This window comes from Theropithecus gelada, chromosome 4 (assembly GCF_003255815.1).
Source record: "Theropithecus gelada isolate Dixy chromosome 4, Tgel_1.0, whole genome shotgun sequence".
Taxonomy (NCBI): domain Eukaryota; kingdom Metazoa; phylum Chordata; class Mammalia; order Primates; family Cercopithecidae; genus Theropithecus; species Theropithecus gelada.
Window position 1 is genome coordinate 134,052,051 of NC_037671.1, and position 15,682 is coordinate 134,067,732.

General features: G+C 43.3%; 1 protein-coding gene across 3 annotated transcripts in view; it reads right to left on the reverse strand.

The window, feature by feature from the left end:
- Positions 1–15,682, reverse strand: part of PPIL6 (peptidylprolyl isomerase like 6) — a 49,890-nt gene that overhangs the window by 29,818 nt on the left and 4,390 nt on the right. For 2 of the 3 annotated variants that reach the window (XM_025384358.1, XM_025384357.1), the window contains exons 2-4: positions 10,063–10,251; positions 5,980–6,042; positions 5,731–5,878 (exon numbers count right to left, since the gene is read on the reverse strand). In XM_025384358.1, coding sequence (XP_025240143.1) covers positions 5,731–5,878; positions 5,980–6,042; positions 10,063–10,251 — 400 coding nt within the window. Of the gene's footprint in view, positions 1–5,730; positions 5,879–5,979; positions 6,043–10,062; positions 10,252–15,035; positions 15,132–15,682 lie in introns of all 3 variants that reach the window. The other variant, XM_025384356.1, reaches the window with a different exon arrangement.

Genomic DNA, 15,682 nt, shown 5'->3' on the forward strand with positions numbered 1-15,682 from the left:
AGCTAATTTTTGTATTTTTAGTAGAGATGGGGCTTCACCATATTGGCCAGGCTGGTCTCAAACTCCTGACCTCATGATCCACCTGCCTTGGCCTCCCAAAGTGCTGGAATTACAAGCGTGAGCCACCGTGCTCAGCCTACAGAAATTTTTAAAACTTAGCTGGTCATGGTGGCATGTGCTGGTAATCCCTGCTACTTGAGAGGCTGAAGTGGGAGGAGTTCAAGGCTGCAGTGAGACCTATGATCATGCCATTGCATTCCAGCCTGGGTGATAGGCTAAGACCCATGCCTATATTCCCAACACTTTGGTAGGGCTGAGGCAAGAGGATTGAGTCTTTGAGTCCAGGAGTTCAGCACCAGCCTGGGCAACATAGAGAGACCCTCTCTTTACAAAAAATTTTTTTAAATTTGCCAGGCATGGTAATGTGTGCCTGTAATTCCAGCTACTTGGGAGGCTGAGGTGGGAAGATCACTTGAGTCCGGGAGGTTGAGGCTGCAGTGAGCTGTGATTGTGCCACTGCTCTCAGCCTGAGCAACAGAACAAGACCCTGTCTCAAAAAAAAGAATGCGGGAATGCCTTCATTCTCTCGAATCCATTCAAAGTCACATAATAATACACACTGGAGGTGGACCTTATAAATATAAAAACACATACTTGATTAGAACCCTAGTAGTTAGAAAAACACAGAAAAGTTCATTTAGACAATCAATTTAAAAGTCGTGTGAAAACTCGTACTGGAAAGAAATCCTGTAGATGTAAGTCAAATGGAAAGCCTGAAGCATATTAATTATTTTGTAATGCTCGAGAAAATTCACAACATGAATGAAATGTTTTATGAGTTATAAACATATTGCGCTTATCAAAGCAGCTCATTCTGTTTTTATTTGTTTTTACTACTTTCATTCATATCTCTTTACCTTCAGCCAACTCACACCATAGCAACGCTCATTCTTAAAGAGAATCTCTGGACCATGGATTTCCACTTTTTTTTACAAGGGAAAGCTGAGGTAAGAATTCGGTATGTTTTCTTTAAGCAATAATACATGAGTTCAGCCGGGCACGGTGGCTCACGCCTATAATCCCAGCACTTTGGGAGGCCGAGGTGGGCAGATCACTTGAGGTTGGGAGTTCAAGACCAGTCTGGCCAAAATGGTGAAACCCCATCTCTACTAAAAATACAAAAAGTTAGCTGGGCATGGTGGAGCTTGCCTGTATCCCAGGTACTTGGGAGGCTGAGGCAGGAGGATCACTTGAACCCCAGAGGTGGAGGTTGCAGTGAGCTGAGATGGTGCCATGTAATCCAGCCTGGATGACGAAGTGCGACTCTGTCTCAACATAATAATAATAATATAATATATGAGTTCAATAGGTACTTTTTTTTTTCTAAAGCCAGTTAATAAAATTTTCCTCTATCCATTTTAAAGTGTGTTGGATGTATGGGTGAAATGAAATGTATTTCTAATATATAGGTAGGTTTAATTGTTAATAGTTGGGTAATTGTTCTGTGACTAATGGGCTATTGAAAAATGAATCTTTGTTAAGTGCTTGAATTTTCTTACTGGAATTATTTGGTGGGTTCTGGATATCCTTGCCCATTATATATATATATTTTAGTCTTATGTAAAACATGATCATTTTTGTGTAAACAGTTTGTTTCATTTTCTTTGATTAACAAAGAGTTGGTGTTGATTTTTTTTTTTTTTTTTTTTTTTTTTGAGACGGAGTCTCGCTCTGTCACCCAGGCTGGAGTACAGTGGTGCAGTCTCGGCTCACTGCAAGCTCCGCCTCCCAGGTTCACGCCATTCTCCTGCCTCAGCCTCCGGAGTAGCTGGGACTACAGGCGCCCGCCACCACACCCGGCTGATTTTTTGTATTTTTAGTAGAGATGGGGTTTCACCATGTTAGCCAGGATGGTCTTGATCTCCTGACCTCGTGATCCGCCCGCCTCGGCCTCCCAAAGTGCTCCCAAATTACAGGCGCGAGCCACCGCGCCCGGCCGACTTTTTTTAATCCTTCTGAAGGAAGTAGGCCTCGAGGGAGCCCAAGGGAGAATCCAACCAAAGTGGTAGAACGACTTGCTATCTTAACTTTGGACTTTCAAAATGCAGAGAATGTATGTTTCCTGTTTAACCATCTATTTTCCTTCTTTCTCTGTCTTTCTTCCTTCTTTTCTTTCTACAAGTATTTATTAAGCACCTACTATATCTCAAACACTGTTGTAGTACCTGGGATACCATAGTGAATAAAATAGATAAAAATTTCTGCCCCCATGGAATTTAGAGGAACAGACAATAAACAAATGAACTCAGAAACATATGGTAGTATGTCTAATGATGAAAAGTGCTAGGAAGAAAGATAAAGCAAGGTAAGGAGTAGGAGGGTGGAAGGAGGGGTGAGCAGAGTGTGTGGAGAGAAAGATGGCAGTTTCATATAGGATGGGACGGTAAGGCCTTGCTGAGATAAACTCTGGGCAATAATCAGAAACAAGGGATACCTGCAGGAACAGGTTGGGTGGTGTGTGCCCCAGGCAAAATAAACGAGACCTCAGGGCCCATGTATGCTTGATGTGCTTAGGCGGCAGCCAGAGCCCGTGTGTGCAACAGAGTGTGTAAGATGTCAGAAGATAAGCTGTGGGGAGAAGGGACAGGCAGTGTCCACTGGGTAGAGCCTATTAGTCCCAAAGGGCAAGCAACAGTGCCTGGAGGCATCCTAAAGCACAGCACAAAACCACATTTAGCTCCTGCCCTCCAACATTCTACATAGTCCCGTGGTATCAAAGGCATGTGAACCAGAGCAACTTCATCTTGAATAGGAGCTGGGTGAAATGAGGCTGAGACCTACTGGGCTGCATTCCCAGATGGTTATTGCATTCTGAGTCACAGGATTAGATAGGAGGTCGGCACAAGATACAGGTCATAAAGACCTTCTGATAAAACAGGCTGCAGTAAAGAAGCCAGCTAAAACCCACCAAAACCAAGATGGCGATGAGAGTGACCTCTGGTCGTCCTCACTGCTATACTCCCATTAGTGCCATGACAGTTTAAAAATGCCATGGCAATGTCAGGAAGTTACCCTACATAGTCTCAAAAAGGGAAGCATGAATAATCCACCTTTAGCATATAATCAAAAAATAGCCACAAAACTGGGCAACCAGCAGACCTCGGGGGCTGCTGTGCCTTCAGAGTAGCCATTCTTTTTTTTTTTTTTTTTTTTGAGACAGAGTCTCGCTTAGTCGCCCAGGCTGGAGTGCAGTGGCGCGATCTCGGCTCACTGCAAGCTCCGCCTCCCGGGTTCACGCCATTCTCCTGCCTCAGCCTCCCGAGTAGCTGGGACTACAGGCGCCCGCCGCTTCGCCCGGCTAATTTTTTGCATTTTTAGTAGAGACGGGGTTTCACCATGTTAGCCAGGATGGTCTCGATCTCCTGACCTCGTGATCCGCCCGCCTCGGCCTCCCAAAGTGCTGGGATTACAGGCGTGAGCCACCGCGCCCGGCCCAGAGTAGCCATTCTTCTGTTCCTTTACTTTCCTAATAAACTTACTTACACTTTACTCAACAAACTCGCCCTGAATTCTTTCTTGTGAGAGATTCAGGAACCCTCTCTTGGGGTCTGGATCGTGGAAACTGGACATCTGTAGGGAGAGAGGATGTTTCCAGAGCCTGGCACTTTCAACACACCAGGTCATTGAATCCTCACCACATCCTGTGATATTCTTATCATTATCCCCATTTTATGATTAAGCAACTGATTCAGAGAGGTTCAGTGGCATATCCAAGATGGTATAACTTACATGAATCAGAGCTTGGCTTTGAATCTAGCAATCCCACTTTTTCCTAAGTCATCCTTAACATTGCTGCCTCACTGTTTGAAAACATGACCCAAGACCTGGGCACTTTACTATTTGGAAATTTTACTTTAAATAAATAAAAACACAAACAAATAATACGACCTACTTTTCCCAGATCTTGCAAGGGTGGTGGGAGCTAAGCAAAAACAAAAATAAAACGAAACAAAAGAATGCAGCATCTGAGGCTGGGTGTGGTGGCTCATGCCTGTAATCTCAGCACTTTGGGAGGCTGAGGCGGGCGGATCACCTGAGGTCAGGAGTTCAAGACCAGCCTGACCAACATGGCAAAACCTGTCTCTACTAAAAAAATAGAAAAATTAGCCAAGTGTGGGGGTGGGCCCCTGTAATCCCGGCTACTAGGGAGGCTGAGGCAGGGAGAACTGCTTGAACCCGGGAGGTGGAGCTTGAAGTGAGCAGAGATCGTGCCACTGCACTACAGTCTGGGCGACAGAGTGAGACTCCGTCTCAAAAAAAAAAAAAAAAAAAAAGAACACAGCATCTGAAAGCCTAGCACATGAGAGTCAACACTGAACTCAGTGTCAGGAGCCCCTAATATTAACGGGCCCCCTTGAGAAATGCTTTATACTAACAAAAAATGGAAAACCATCTAAATGTTCACCAATGGGAAATTAATTAAACTGGTATAGCAATATGATAAAAAAAAAAAAAAAAAAAACTAGGCAGACGCTAAACATTTTGTATGTTTATGTTCATTGGCATAGTTAGATCGATACCACATATTCAGTGGAAAGACACAAAATGGAAAAACACTTGAAAGTGAGGTTAGATAACAATACTTGCGGTATGATCTCATTGTGGAGAAACCAAAGGGAAAATAACTTGATTTAACATGCAGGATGCTCAGAATATATCTCTATTTTTCTCCTCATCAGCATCAGAATGTTCCAGATCATACAAAAAATGGTCAACACCAATTTAAGCTTCTCAATGTGTCATCGAGTTCAAGCAAATCTCCTTTGACACTAAGCCAATTATTTGTAAATTGCTGCCTGGTTGCTCCCTATGGAATATCCCCCAAAAGGCACCCAAAATTTAATTCCATGCTTTTAATCAGACACCTAGTCTATGTAAAACCAAAGGACTGACCTGAAAAGAAAGCGAACATAGAAACCAAACTCCTTTAGACATTACTTTTTTTTTTTTTTTTTTTTTCAGACAGAGTCTCGCTCGGTCGCCCAGGCTGGAGTGCAGTGGCGCGATCTGGGCTCACTGCAAGCTCCGCCTCCCGGGTTCACACCATTCTCCTGCCTCAGCCTCCTGAGTAGCTGGGACTACAGGCGCCCGCCACCACGCCCGGCTAATTTTTTGTATTTTTAGTAGAGACGGGGTTTCACCGTGGTCTCGATCTCCTGACCTTGTGATCCACCCGCCTCGGCCTCCCAAAGTGCTGGGATTACAGGCGTGAGCCACCGCGCCCGGCCTAGACATTACTTTTTACGTGTAATAATGTAACATGTTTGGTGAGAAACAAGTTGTTTTCCATTTATTATATTTTCAAATTCCCACTCTTAGTATACTTATTAAAACCACTGTACTTCTAGGTATTATGTATTTAGGTAAGCATTTAAAATTGGTGAAAATAAAATTGGTAAAAGACAATGTCACCCTACTCTCTTATGTCATTTTTGAATTTGGAATATTCCTGGTAACATAAATTAGATTTACTTATTTTAATAATTAGAGTGTTTTTTAAAGAATACAAATATCTTACTTCATTATTTGGCTATATAAAGCATAATTATTCTTTAAATATGTCTAATTTTAAGTATATCTAATCCTACATACATTTCATACAGATAAACGAAAGTTTGGACCTTCTCATTTGATATTGCAATTAAGTTGTACTTAACATTTTAAACTTACCCCCTCCTTGTATCCAGCCATTCCGTACTATTCGATGAAAAATGGAATCTTTGTAATGTAGTCTTATGCCACGTTGAGAAAACCCTGCTTTTCCTGTGCACAAGACCTGAAAATTTTTACATGTTTTGGGACATACATCACAGTATAGCTACAAAATAAAGACAAAAGGTTTCAAAGATTAAATATTTAACACTCCAACAGTTATAGATCCTACCCCCACAAACTTATTTAAAAAAAAAAAAGTCTTACCTCAAAAATCAATCTTCCAATTGGAGAAGAATCAATACAAATGTCCAAAAACACAAAATCATGCTGTGAAGATTAAGAAGAAACATATAATGAAGGTCAAAGTCTTATAAGAAAGTTTTTAGAAATGACCAAAAATATAGCAGATGCAATATTTTTAGTGATAAGATTTCAATAACATTACCATTGGATAATATTACAGTAAAATTAAGTGAATGACTTGTATTAGTTTATTTCATTTTATTGAGTTTTTACAACCCACTTTACACATTTTAATTTTTACTATTGTATTTATTTATTTATTTTTGAGACAGGGTCTGGCTCTGCCCCCAGGCTGGGGTGCAGTGGTACCATCTCGGCTCATTGCAGCCTCAACCTCCTGGGCTCAAGTGATCCTCCCACCTCAGCCTCCCAAGTAGCTGGAACTACACACATGCACCACTACCAGGCCTAGCTAATTTTTGTATTTTTGGTTGAGCTGGGATTTCACCACGTTGCCCAGGCTGGTCTCGAACTCCTGAGCTCAAGGGATCGCCTACCTTGGCCTCCCAAAGTGCTGGAATTACAGGCATGAGCCACCGCCACACCTACCCAACACTACACATTTTTAAAACCGTTCAGTAGTGACAGTTCTGGAAAACATTAACCTATCTCATAGAAGTGAAACACATGGCCAAGCTATCTACCACATTACAACTAGGTGTGGAAATAGCCACACCTAGTGTGGCGAAGAAAGCAGCCCAGGGATTCTTCTCTACTTCTCTTCTTTCCTGAATATTTTTGGGAAGGATCCATCATGAACACCATGGATTTGGTTACTGTGCGTCCTGGATTTTCAGAGACAGCACAGATTAGCTCTAACCAGAGCTAACCAGGGCCAGGCCACATCTGTTCTGAGTGGGAAAATCAGGTCCCTACATCCATAGCAGGTGTAGCACCAGAGATAGGGAAGAGAAGGATGCTGGGCTTTCAAGTTACATACAGTAATACCCTCACGTGCACAGACGCCCCCAGCTTGTCTTCACTTGATATCCTTTCTGGTAGAGAAAAACATCTGTGAGACCTTGTCTAGCCCTATAAAGAGGCACTCAAAATGAAAATGCTAGTTTCAACACAGTAGCATTCATTTAGGGGCAAAGCACATTTAATAGAGTACATTTCAAATCTTGGGCACCAATCTCCTACATTAAAATGCCACCTTGGCTCATGCCTGTAATCCCAGCACTTTAGAAGGCCAAGGTAGGTGGCTCGCTTGAGCCCAGGAGTTTGAAATCAGCCTGGGCAACATGGGGAGACTCTGTCTTTACAAAAAAATTAAGAAATTAGCTGGGCATGGTGGCATGTGTCTGTAGTCCCAGCTACTTGGGAGGCTAAGGCAATAGGATCACCTGAGCCCAGGGAGGTTGAGGCTGCAGTGAGCTATGATCGTGCCACTGCACTCCAGCCTGGGCAACAGAGTGAGACCCTATCAAAAAAAAAAAAGCCACCTTATTGAGCAAGGTGCATAACTTGTCCTGTCCTCTTTCTTAAGAATTTAGGAAACAAATGAAATTAAATATATCATATTTTTTATGTCACTCTAACTTTTCTTTTAATGAAAAGACTGAAATAATATTGTGCTATCTGGCATCTAGCAATGAAACGTTTCATCCATACTAATTAGAATTAATTTGTGCCTCCCAGCTTCTGTACTACAAGTTTTTAAGTATAAAACAGAACAGTGTAACTAAAGAATAGGAGACATAATATATTAAACTTCAGAGGCTCAGGAGGATAAAGAGGATATATTGGAAATCGTGGTTGACTTAGGAAATGGACTTACAGTCCATTCAGATACCACTAAACTTCCCCGTGCATCAAGATATTATCTTTATGAGGTAGTCCAGAATAGATAATCCTGAAAACGCCAATAAAAGAGTTCAAATGAATGCAACACAAGGTAATGTCCCAGTCACCTAGCAGCCAAACAGGCAAGCATATTTATCTACCACATGGTTCTAACTGGAAGTAAACAAATCCTGGGTTTTATTCAGCAACAAAAGTCCACTCTCTATGTGAAAAAATCTAAGAATTGTCTCTGGAATGCTTCATGACTATCCTTTATCCTCACTGCCATGAATTATTTCTGGCTTTCATTAAGTCTAACCCATGTTGCTATCCAATCTCCTGCTCCCAAGCTCTCCCCTACTCCAGCCTGCATCTGCACAGACCTAAACATTTCTCCAGAAAAGCAAAGAGGATTATATCATACTCTTTATGGAAAGTTCTGTTTCCATAAAGTTCTGTTTCCTTGTGGATAAAATCTAACTCCTTCGTTCAGATGGACAATAAATCATAATCCAGCCTCAAATTTTCTTTAGGATCTATTGGATTTTTTTTCCTAATTAAAATCTGAGTACCCTTCCTATCTGGGGAACTCCTCACAGGGTCCCACCACCTTCACTAGACCCTAAAGAGGCCAGATTCTCCCTCTCCCCATGCTGAGAGCACCAGGGTTTGGAAATATGACCTAGGCTTGCCAGCTAGGTGCTCCTGCCTGGGCTTAGGGTCTCCAGAGAGTGATGAAAAGACAATGAAGCATCGAACAGTTAATCTCGTTGAAGGTGGCGGTGTGAACAAAGGCCAGCAGTGCCATGGCAGTTCCCTGGCAGCACATCCCTGCAGTGTGACTCTGGCCACGTCTTCCTGCTGCCAGGCCTCGTTGGTTCCCACCTGTTTTCCAAAGCTGTTGTCCAGCTTTCCTGTCAATTGTGAGATAACAGCATCCTTTCAATACACACCTTTTCACCTTCAATCAATCAGAGGAGTCTGGTAATGCTGGCACCAAGAATCTTGACTGAAACTCATCTTCCCAGCTTCATTGCCCACAAATTCTGGCCTCCTTGCTGTCCCCCTGCCATTCCCAGGGCATGTACTGCTAGACTCCTGACCCTTTGGGAATTAACTGTTTGAACATTAAATGCCTCCCCACACCCCAGTTTCCAGTATTTTCAAAGTGCACTGTTTATTCAATCAAACATGCACTGAGCACCTATTATGTTTCGGGTCTGTTTGAGCAGTGGTTCAACAAGGATGAATGAGACAAGGCCTTTGCCTTTGCACAGCTCAGATCTTAGCACTGGTTCACTGTGGGCACAGGCTGCCATGGGCATGAAATGATTTTCTGCACAATGCAGATGTTGCTACCAGAAGGTTTCTGAGCAGAACTGCAAAGTCCCTCCACCTCTCTATTGCCATCGCTTCCTGATAGCTATCTCACACCCCTGGACCTCAAGCTTCATGACTATCCTCTGCCACTGGAAACCTCCCCACTGGCACAGCCTGTCTGGGCTTGCTCTTGCCAACTATGTGTTCATGCTTTTTTTTTTTTTTTTTTGAGATGGAGTCTTGCTCTGCACCAGGCTGGAGTGCAGTGGCGTGATCTCGGCTCACTGCAACCTCCACCTCCCAGGTTTAAGCGATTCTTCTGCCTCAGCCTCCCTAGTAGCTGGGATTACAGGCACACACCACCACGCCCAGCTAATTTTTGTATTTTTAGTAGAGACAGCATTTCACCATGTTGGCCAGGATGGTCTTGATCTCTTGACCTTGTGATCCGCCTGCCTCGGCCTCCCAAAGTGCTGGGATTACAGGCATGAGATACCGCACCCAGCCTGTGTTCATGCTTTAAAATGTCACCTTTCTTCAACCAACTTTCCATTGTCTTAGCTCAGTAGCTCTTGCCTAGATGTTGGACAGTCTTAATTTAAATATTTCACACTCAAGATAAATGGATGATAGGTTTTACCTTCTCTGAGGGGGTGGTCTTTGTATTTTAAAATAGATTATTCATGCACATAAATCTCTAATGGGAAGTAGAAATGTCTGCACAGAGACGATCTCCCTGTGCAGCCCAGGTGCTGTGAGGCACACTTGCTTTACATACCACCATATTATAATCTTTTGCAAATGGAAATGAAACTAGGCTTTAAACTTGGTCTCCTATTTTTTTACAATCTCCTTCGTTAGGATATCAATGATTAATGCTGAATCAATATAAAGGGTCAAAGATTCCATGACTTTTCTTTAAAAATTAGTATAACTTGCCTTGGTATCTCTTAAGAATTTTGTGGAAAAATCCTCAGTGAGTGCATCATAAAGTGCAGAGGGTTTAATGTCAACTATATCCCACACCTCGTGGGCCCATTTCTGTAGACCCAATGCATCACCCAGGAACTGACCATTAACAAAAGACATCACAGAGGAGGAATATTCCCAGGTTTCATTTTTGAGTTCCTGTAAGGGAAAAGGACAAAAAAAAAGAAAAAAAGTAAGAAGTGGGGGAAACTTGCTAAACCCATAAGCCAGAGCTTGGGATCAACTCTAGGTCTGAATTTGTCAACTCTAATATTGAACCTTTTAAAAATAATTTTAAAACATTTTTATCGTCCTTTAGAATTTTGCTCTCAGAAATAATTTAAGAACATTTTTAAGAATCGGACATCACTAAAAGCAAAGAATGATCTAAAAAGTAATCACAAAAATGTTACAAATGAAAAAAAAAATTTATCTGAGGAATGTGAGCCCCTTTAAATGATCATGCCCAGAAAGGCATTTAAAATATAATAGCAGTCATTTCTCACTCCCCCTGGAGCTAAATAATTACCTCCACTTACTATGTGGGCTCTAGGCTGCCACCAAACAGCCATAAAAAGCCATCCACCCTATAGTTCAACAACATACAGCCAATTGCTAACCAATGTTATTTCTGAAAATCAATGACAATTCCTGACCAACAGCTTTTGTAATCGCCCCCTCTTCTGATTCATTCTTTTTTCTTTAAACACTTGAGCCTCTATTTTGTTCTCTGGAGCACTTCCCAAGGCAACTTGGAAATGTGTCCTGGGCTGCAGTCCTCAACCTTGGCCCAGATAAACACTCTATATTAATTTTGTTTCAGCTTCTTCCTTTTAGGTTGACACATTAGTAGAAAGATAAATGGTAATCTGGTAACAAAAATCATCGTGAGCCTGGCATACTTGTTATATTAACTTGCAAACAAAATTCAGTCTCTGTCTTCATTCCTAAAGCACATTTTACTGTGTGCGTACTTGGAAAGGATAGGAGGTCCAGGTAAGACGTGGGGTTCAATGTAGAGGACTGTGAAAATGTTTTTTGGGTGACGTGGGGCTTAAGGTTAGGAAATGACTTATGAGGGTCAACGGGGATTTCTATGGCACAATCAGGAGCAGTGAGGAAGAAAACTCACCTTCCTTAGCACTGTGTCTTCAGCCCCTCAAAATGCAGTGTATTAACGTTTTCATCAACACAACGCTGATGGTAAACCTTCTAAATCTCCAGTGGGCTTGAGGGATGCCCCCTCCGAGGAGATCTGGTTTATTATTACCCAGTATCAGCTAGGCAAACCATGAATAATTTGGAACAGCTATGCTCAAACTTTTGTGGGCAATGAGAATCACTGAATCTGAAATTCTCATTGATCTCAGATTCTCAGAATCACAGAATTGGAGTTCCCTCTCCCCTTCCCCCAGTACTCTGATTCTAGGATGGTGCCCGAGAATTTGCACTTATTTATTTATTTGTTTTATGGAGATGGGGTCTCACTATATTGCCTAGGCCGGTCCTGAATTCCTGGGCTCAAGATCCTCCCACCTCAGCCTCCCAAAGTGTTGGGATTACAGGTGTGAGCCACTGTAACCCGCCAGAATGTGCATGTCTAACAACCTCCTAGGAGGTGCTGGTGCTGCCGCTCTAGAGACTACAATTGGAGAAATACTAGTTTGGGGGACAGTTTACATTCAGCTTGCCAACTTGCTTCATTCTCGTCTGGAGGTTTAAGATCCTATTGCTTGCTTCCTATGCCCTTAACAAAACCTGCTTCTAGGCAGAGAAGAGACTTGTCTATGCTGAACTATAAATCACTGATAGAGCCAGTGGGTCAATACTTCCTGTAGTGTTTAAATTTATCAGTGTTATCATATTTTACAGGACCCCAAACTTTCTTTCTCTTTCCTTTTTTTTTTTTTTGAGACCGAGTCTTGCTCTGTCGCCCAGGCTGGAGTGCAGTGGCAGCTCACTGCAACCTCCATTTCCTATGTTCAAGCAATTCTCCTGCCTCAGCCTCCCGAGTAGCTGGGATTACAGGCACCTGCCACCATGCCCAGCTAATTTTTGTATTTTTAGTAGAGACAGGGTTTCGCCATGTTGGCCAGGCTGGTCTTAAAACTCCTGACCTCAGGTGATCCACTCGCCTCGGCCTCCCAAAGTGTTGGGATTACAGGCGTGAGCCACCACACTCTGCCAGGACCCAAAACTTTCTAAACAGGAGAAAAAAATGTCACTATGAATATTTTAGCTAGCTTGGTAGGAGAAATGCAGTAGAAAGTATGTTTTATTTGGAGGCTAAAGATGTAAATGCCTTCCTCTGTCTCCTCCATACTTAGGGAGGCGTCCTCACCTGCCTCAAGTGAACAGCATGGACCCGATAGTTTCTAGGGCCTTCAGCACTAAGAGTATGAGGCTGCCTTCTTTGCAGCAGAGGGACCTTCCCAATGGCCCTGAAACCATCCCCTTAGGGTGGCACTACATTCTGCTGAAGCCTAAGGCCAGTTGAACCTGGTGAGTTCAGAGAGACCAAATATGCTAAGAAGCACTACTTAAGACACAAGACACAATGCTTACATTGATGAAGGACAAGGGAGCCCCTGAGAAGGAAGAAAAGGTTAAGGTGACAAACAGCCAGAGGAGGAGGGAGGGAGGGGGATGAAAGGAAGGATAAGGAATATCACAGGTGGAACGAAGCAGCAGTGATGAACTGGAAAGCCTCATTCAAGACCCATGAGAGAGGCAGCAGGAAGAGAACACAAAACATCTTGAGGTAACCCAGGCTGAAAGGGGAGGGAAACTGGGGAATAGAATCCACACCAATTTCCTAGAGTCCAGTGGGAATTCAAAAGACAAGTGGGTGCAAACCACAAACCAGGAGATCATAGTTTTCCTGTGGGTGGAGAGCATGACAGTGGTAGGCCACATAGTAAGTTTGATAAAAAAGAAAAAAAAAAGTATTGTTTTATGTTAGGGTGACCAACAGTTGTGATCTGCCTAGGACTAGCCTACTTTTAGCACTGAAATTCTCACATCCTAGGACACCCCTCCATCCCAGGCAAACCAGGACTGTTTCTCACCGAGTTGTTGGAAGGATTATAATTTATGTATATAAGCTGGGCACAGTGGCTCACACCTGTAATCCCAACACTTTGGGAGGCCAAGGCAGGTGGGTTGCTTGAAGCCAGAAGTTTGAGACCAGCCTGGACAAAATAGCGAGACCCTGTTTCTACAAAAAAAGAAAAAAAAAAAAAAATATATATATATATATATATGTGTGTGTGTGTTTCTCTCTCTGTGTGCGTGTGTGTGTCTCTGGAATAGTGTCTGTCATATAAAAAGCAGCAGTGTAAGTATTTGGTTCTATTTGAATTCCAGTGAAAATCTTTTAAGGCTATGAACATGTAAGGCTTAACAAATGGTATTCTTATTCAGTCTTGCACTGTTCATGTGACTGAACAGAGAATGAAGTGGTCTCATAAAGCCGCGCTGCCTCCATGATAATCACAGGATCACAGGACATCCTTGTGCAACCCAGCACAGAACAATAGAAACTGCTCTGGTTAAGGGAAATGAGGTTTCATCAGCCATGGGGGAGAGGGGGTAGGGCAGGGAAACTAGGACTAGGACCGTCTACAAGACTAGGCCAGGGGTGACAAGCATCCCACCCTCCCCAACACGAGATATTGCGAAGCCAGGATGCCACCTTAGCATCCTTCTTATCACATGCTCCAGGCAGCACTACCAACTGATGAGGTTGTCACCCAAGAGGAAACCTATCATCCCTGGACAAGCTCTGCTAGCCCTAAGGTGTGGAGTTCTCTGAGGGTACAGATAGAGGGGAGAATGCAGAGAAGGAAGCTTCAACTAGGACAGGGTTGCCCTGTGGGAGCTCGGCGTCTGTCATCAGAACTTCCCTAGGCAAGAGTCCCACAGAAGCCCCGGCTGTCTCTGTGAGGTACACCATCAACACCTTCCAGAGTTTAAGGGCCAAGAGGGCCAGGCCACGTCAACCTGCTGAGTGCCAGGGTGTGAGAGGAAGTATAAGTGATGTGCAGGGAGACAGGGTAACTAACCATCAGCAGCAAATGGCACCATTGATCTTCCCTTTATCTCATGCTTTCCAAAGGAAAATTCTGTAAATGTTGTACTTTTTTTTTTCTTTGAGATGGAGTCTCACTCTGTCGCCAGGCTGGAGTACAGTGGCGGGATCTTGGCTCACTGGAACCTCGGACTTCTTGGTTCAAGTGATTCTCCTGCCTCAGCCTCCCAAGTAGCTGGGATTATAGGCGTGCACCACCATGCCCAGCTAATTTTTGTATTTTTAGTAGAGACAGGGTTTCACCATGTTGGCCAGGATGGGGTCTTCATCTCCTGACCTCATGATCTGCCCGCCTTGGCCTCTCAAAGTGCTGGGATTACAGGCGTGGGCCACTGCGCCCAGTCCAAATGATGTAGTTAAAAACAAAAACAAAAACGAAAAAACAGCTTGGTGGCCAAGCACAATGACTCACCCTTGTAATCCCAGCACTTTGGGAGGCCGAGGTGGGTGGATCACTTGAGCTCAGGAGTTTGAGACTAGCCTGGGCAACACGGTGAAACCCCATCTCTTAAAAAAATACAAAAATTACCCAGGTGTGGTGGTGTGTGCCTGTAATCCCAGCTACTTGCGGGGCTGAGGCAGGAGGATTACTTGAATCCAGGAGGCTGAGGCTGCAGTGAGCCAAGATCGCCCCACTGCACTCCAGCCTGGGTAACAGAGTGAGACCCTATCTCAAAAACAAAAAACCCAGCTTGGTAAATGATTAATATAATTTAGGAAAAGTACATAATTTAGAGAAATAAAATCTAGTTACACTAAAATTACTCTTTCAGTTTTTCCAAAACAATGCATAAATAATTCAGGCAAAACTTGGTTTGTTGTCTACATCCCCCACATCCCAAGTATCCTTTACCCTTTTTTTCTCCTGTAGATATTGCTGCCATGCAAATTCTTGAAGAGGAACTAATATAGGATCTTCAAATTTGGATGGATGATTATTCTTCAGATTCTGGATTTCAAAATAGAATAATTATTTTAGAGTTAGTTCTCTTTTAAAGTCAATATCATGTTCCCCAATGTTTACGGGGTTTCTGGAAGTTTTATACAACACACGCCCAGGCCATGCAGTCTGACTGAGAAATTCCTTGCTCACTCTCAGAGGCCCTTGTGCTCACCTCCAAGTTGCTCCCCAGTCCTGGGAGCTTATTTGTGTAAGTGCCTCGAAGCCAAGAACTATGTCTTAGAGGCTGGGCGCAGTGGCTCACACCTGTAATCCCAGCACTTTGAGAGACTCAGGTTGGCAGATCACCTGAGGTCAGGAGATTGAGACCAGCCTGGCCAATGTGGCAAAACTCTGTCTCTACTAAAAATACAAAAAAATTAGCCAAGCATGGTGGGTGTGTACCTGTAATCCCAGCTACTGGGGAGGCTGAGGCAAGAGAATCACTTGAACCTGGGAGACAGAGGTTGCAGTGAGCCGAGATCACGCCACTGCACTCCAGCCTGGGCAACAGAGTGGGATTCTATTTCAAAAAAAAACAAAAACAAAACAAAACAAAC